Source organism: Myotis brandtii, unplaced genomic scaffold, assembly GCF_000412655.1.
Source record: "Myotis brandtii unplaced genomic scaffold, ASM41265v1 scaffold250, whole genome shotgun sequence".
NCBI lineage: Eukaryota > Metazoa > Chordata > Mammalia > Chiroptera > Vespertilionidae > Myotis > Myotis brandtii.
The window spans coordinates 1,441,869-1,447,024 of record NW_005359478.1 but is presented as its reverse complement, the minus strand read 5'-3'; the positions used below and the strand labels follow the sequence as shown (position 1 = coordinate 1,447,024).

Below are 5,156 nucleotides of genomic sequence, written 5' to 3'. Positions count from 1 at the left end.
AGGTGGACTCCCGCCCCAGTCGCAGCAGCAGATTCCACACCTGATGAGGGGGTTCCCTGCCCCCCACCCTCTCTCCCCAGGAGAGCAGGGACATCAACACAGAGTGAGCCCGGAGCCTGGCAGGAAACCAGCGCGGCCTGGGCCCCATCCGAGCAAAGGGCTCTCTGAGTTACCAGTGGCTTCGTAGACACAGCCAATGCTACCTCCTTGACATCTGAACAAACAGTTTCTTAATGCTACAAGAATTAATGACCACTTTAGACCTTGAACCAGCGTATTTGTAACTTTTCCAACCCAGAAGGATAAGCTGTCAGGTGTAATACCGACTGTCAGCATGCCAACCTTTCGCATCTGGCCGTGGCAGATTGCTGCGGGTATTGGGTGAGGAGATTCATCGTTGAGGATAAAAGGCAGCACGTGAGCTGCAGAAACACAGGTGAGAATGACCAGTGGGTTGAAAATACAGGGTCACGGACCACAGATCCGAGGTCAGAGAAAGCTTAGGGTGTACACCTGTGTCCACTGAGCAACGCCCACAACCCAGAGAAGACAAACACTTTTCCTTCATGTACACTAGCTTATAAAGATGTAAAGGGGGGGGAAAAAAACAACAACCCTCTCCAATTAAAAAAAAAAAAAAAAGCAGTTCCGTTACAATAATAATGAAAGCAATAACAATTTGGAGATGAAAGCTGCCTCGCTCTCGGTAAGCATGAGCTATCTGATTTCACATCTTCCATAGCACGTCTCCTCCGACTTTGGTAATAGTGCTTGTGGTTAAAACCTTTATAAAGAGTTAAAGAACCGTGGGCAGAATTACCCTTTCTCAGGCAGTCTCTCTCTCTTTTTTTTTTTTTTAAATATTTCCCTTTAACAGCATTTTTGCCGTCCTCAAAGAAACACACACACACACACACCTGCCTGCCTTCCGTCAAACTTACGAGAGTTGCCTAAGGCAGCACTGGGGTCTGAAACGTGAGTCAAAACCAGCAATGAAAATCACCACTTGCCCAACATAGTAACAGTGTGAACCCAGCAAACAGCAAACACAAGGCATGGTCACGGTCATCCTTTGCCACCTGCCTGGTGCTGGTGGCTGTTTTTCCGAAAGGGCCGGCTCCTAGAACAGGTTGTGTGGTTGGTAAAATTTTTGGTCCTCGGTTACCCAACAGATTTGAATCACAGCCTCATTCCGGGACACCCCGTGCTGCTGGAGGGCACTTGTCTGGGGAACCCCTCTCATCACTGAACTTCCAAAGCCCGGACAGAAAAGTGAGCTGAAGTGGGAGAGTCTCAGAGTCACGGCTAGACATTTAGCTGAACTGAATCACATTCAAGGAACTAAAGAAGAAAAGGAAGGCATGGGGGGGGGGGCATGAACCCCCTGCCCCCGGATAACCAGGGCTCCTGGCTGTCAGGGGTGGGGGATTGGCAACTGACCTTGCTTGGTAGCCGTGGGAGGCCACTTCCCAACACCAGCCCGGAAGCTGGACACCAGGGCCTTCCCCACCGCCGGGGGGAGCAGTCACCAGCTGCTCTTCCCTTAAATTAGAGAAGCGGGCAATTTCTTTCACTTTTAAGACAAAAAACAAAATTTAGAATGAAACCAGAGTCTCTTCTCTAAGAGGGGGAAATCATTCTTTTTTTCTCCTCCTCTTTCCCATCTGACTCAGGTTTGTGCCAAACAGAGTGACGGCTTCTCCCCGAGTTATTTACCTACAGACCCCCAGCTAGCACGGAACCTTCCAGGCTCTCAGGGAAAAACAATCAGCCCTTCTTTAAAGACCAAATTCACATACATTCTTGCCGGGTTCTTCTGTCTTTTCACATGAATATGTTCCCTCCTCTGTACTCAGGCTCAGGTGAAAACTAAATTAACATTCTGAGTCCAACAGTTTGGTCTCCCCGCAATGGCGGGAGCCCTCCCCCAATGCCGTTCTCCTTTTGGGGGGCGGAGGGCAAGGAGGGAGAATAGTGGTTTTCAGACCCTGTCCCCACGCCCCTACTTGCTCTCTGCTTCTCTCCTCCTGAAGCCCTGGGATCCAGAGAGGGAAACTGAGTCAGTGCAGTGGCTTCCGGGTTCAGCAGGTGCTGAGGGTTAACATTCACATTGAGCAGAACGCTAGCGAGGAGCTCACTGCAACTCCCCTTCAAACCACCTGGTCCTGAGATGCTATTCTCGCCCCCTCAGCTGTATCCAGCGTGGGGAGGAGAGCAAAGGCAGTCGGGAGCTCCCCCAGCCTGGGCGACCGAAGAAACTGAATTGCAAAGGCACTTGGGCTGCAAGAGTTTGAGCTAGAAGGTGAACCTGTGCAGTGGGCCAGGAGATAGGCGACTCAGGGTGGGGGGTGTCTTTGGCTGGAGTCCATCCCACCTCCTGAGGGTGCGGCGTGTGGAGCCAGGTCAGGTGAGCCGGGGACCGGCAGCTTGTCCATACGAAGCCCAGGGTCCGAGGCCTCCGCAGACGCCCGGCTCTGCCCACCCGAGTGTCCAGGGGACTCGACAGCGCTCCCTGCACGGGGCCCGCGTTCATTGGAACCCCTGCAGGCAGGGCGGTGGGGAAGAGGGGTTCAAAAACGCAACCACCTCTTCCTTCGGAACAGGCCGGCACACCTGTGCTCACCCAGCGTAGAACCTGCTGTGAGGCCCCTCGGTGACCGCGCAGCCAGAGGCCCACGCACCTGAGATGAGCTGAAACGACGGTGAGAAGCTGCTTGTGCTTTGTCATCCACACATTTCAGCAGGTCTGACACCCCAGCCCGCCAGGCGCCAGCCAGCCAGCCAGCTACTGGGGGAAGAAGTAGTCTCTGTTGCTGATGTCATACGGGCTCTGTGGGCCGCTGGCCTGGGGTTGGCTGTGCCTCGAGGTGTTATCCGACCCCAGGCTGCTGGGGGACACCGGCGGGGAGATGAGGGGGACCAGCACCGGGGTGGGCTTCGGCCTCTCGGGGACCAGCTGTCCCAAAGAATACGGCGGGTGCATGCTCGTCTTGCCTTCTTTCAGGGCCTGCAGCTTCCACGTCTTCCTGAACCTTCACAGACACAGAGACAAACCACACAGATGTTCAGTTCCCCCCGTGAGGCACCTGAGTGAAAAACACCGACAGCTGGCCGCCCTGTGGGCCTGGCCGTCCCGGTTGCGGCTCAGAAGAGGGACAGCTATTTATTCCCTCACCTGTTCTTACCACCAGGCATTACACACCACTCTGAGGAGCTGGGGGTTTCGAAAACACCCCCAGAGAATGGATCTGTATTGTCGACACGTTGACAGATGGAGGAACGGAGGCACACGTGGCCATGAATGTCCCTCTCCCGCACTGAGAGCTTCATCTGTCCTGTCCCAGAGGCTGCCCAGAGTACCCGTCCTCAGCCCCACATCCATTTGCTTAAGAGGGACGGGGAGAGCACTCTCCCAGTGGGGGAGGAAATGGGCCGCTCAGTGAAGTGAAGGCTGGCAGGAGGCAGATCAGCTGCCATGTAACAGCAGGAAAAGGGCCACCTGCTCCCCGAACAGCCCTCCTGCTCCTCCCGCTGCCCACATCCCCGTCCTCCCAGTTCTCTGTCTGCCTCCGGGCCCACTCCCACCACCCTGGTGAGTTCTCAGAGCCTCGGCCGTGGGCACCACGCGGGCACATGTGACTCATCTGACAGGAAAGTCGATGTTAAACAGGAAGGAGATAGCATCTCTCTGATCACAGCTTCGTTCACCCTGCTCCCTCTGGGCCCCGAGCCATGGCTCAGTCGCTGAGAGAAGTCACCTGACAGCCCGAAGAGAGATGAGGTGGTGATAGCGATCTTCAAAGGCAGTCAGGTCTCCTTCCTGAAGACTGCAGGGCAGCTCACGCCCTCCCTCCTGCTTCCCACTCGGTCCCTCGGTCCCTTCCTAACTTACTGCCGCCCCGCCCCACAGTGGGAGCAAGGTGGTCTCCCTCAGTCCCACCGATGTCAGCTCCTCCAAAGTCAAAAACAAGGCTTGGAGCCCTAAGCCGGTGTGGCCCAGTGGATAGAGCATCCGCCTGCAGACTGAAGGGTCCCAGGTTTGATTCCGGCCAAGGGCACATGCCTGGGTTGGGGGCTTGATCCCCAGTAGGGGGCGTGCAGGAAGCAGCCGATCAATGATTCTCTCATCATTGATGTTTCTATCTCTCTCTCTCCATCTCCCTTCCTCTCTGGAATCAATAAAAATATATTTATTATTAAGGTTTTTCAAGAATTTTCTAGAAACCGCCGATAAACTTAATGAGACCCTCAAGAAATCTAATGAGACCCTCGAGGCTATGATAAAGGACCAACTAGAAATTAAGCATACACTGACTGAAATAAAGAATATTATACAGACTCCCAATAGCAGACTAGAGGATCGCAAGAATCAAGTCAAAGATTTGAAATACGAAGAAGCAAAAAACACCCAACCGGAAAATCAAAATGAAAATAGAATCCAAAAATACGAAGATAGTGTAAGGAGCCTCTGGGACAGCTTCAAGCGTACCAACATCCGAATTATGGGGGTGCCAGAGGAAGAGAGAGAGCAAGATATTGAAAACCTATTTGAAGAAATAATGACAGAAAACTTCCCCTACCTGGTGAAAGAAATAGACTTACAAGTCCAGGAAGCGCAGAGAACCCCAAACAAAAGGAATCCAAAGAGGACCACACCAAGACACATCATAATTAAAATGCCAAGAGCAAAAGACAAAGAGAGAATCTTAAAAGCAGCAAGAGAAAAAAAGTCAGTTACCTACAAGGGAGTACCCATACGACTGTCAGCTGATTTCTCAACAGAAACTTGGCAGGCCAGAAGGGAATGGCAAGAAATATTCAAAGTGATGAATACCAAGAACCTACAACCAAGAATACTTTATCCAGCAAAGCTATCATTCAGAAGTGAAGGCCAGATAAAGAGCTTCACAGATAAGAAAAAGCTAAAGGAGTTCATCACCACCAAACCAGTATTATATGAAATGCTGAAAGGTATCCTTTAAGAAGAGGAAGAAGAAGAAAAAGGTAAAGATACAAATTATGAACAACAAATACACATCTATCAACAAGTGAATCTAAAAATCAAGTGAATAAATAATCTGATGAACAGAATAAACTGGTGAATATAATAGAATCAGGGGCATAGAAAGGAAGTGGACTGACTATTCTCAGGGGGG

The 5,156-nt window shown here is 51.8% G+C and overlaps 1 protein-coding gene across 1 annotated transcript in view; it reads right to left on the bottom strand.

Annotated features, from left to right (window-relative positions):
* Positions 1 to 859: 859 nt before the first annotated feature.
* Positions 860 to 5,156, bottom strand: part of IL6R (interleukin 6 receptor) — a 43,411-nt gene continuing 39,114 nt past the window's right edge. Inside the window, exon 10 of the mRNA XM_005867492.2 lies at positions 860 to 3,032. Coding sequence (XP_005867554.1) covers positions 2,786 to 3,032 — 247 coding nt within the window. The 3' untranslated portion in view covers positions 860 to 2,785. The remainder of the gene's footprint in view (positions 3,033 to 5,156) is intronic.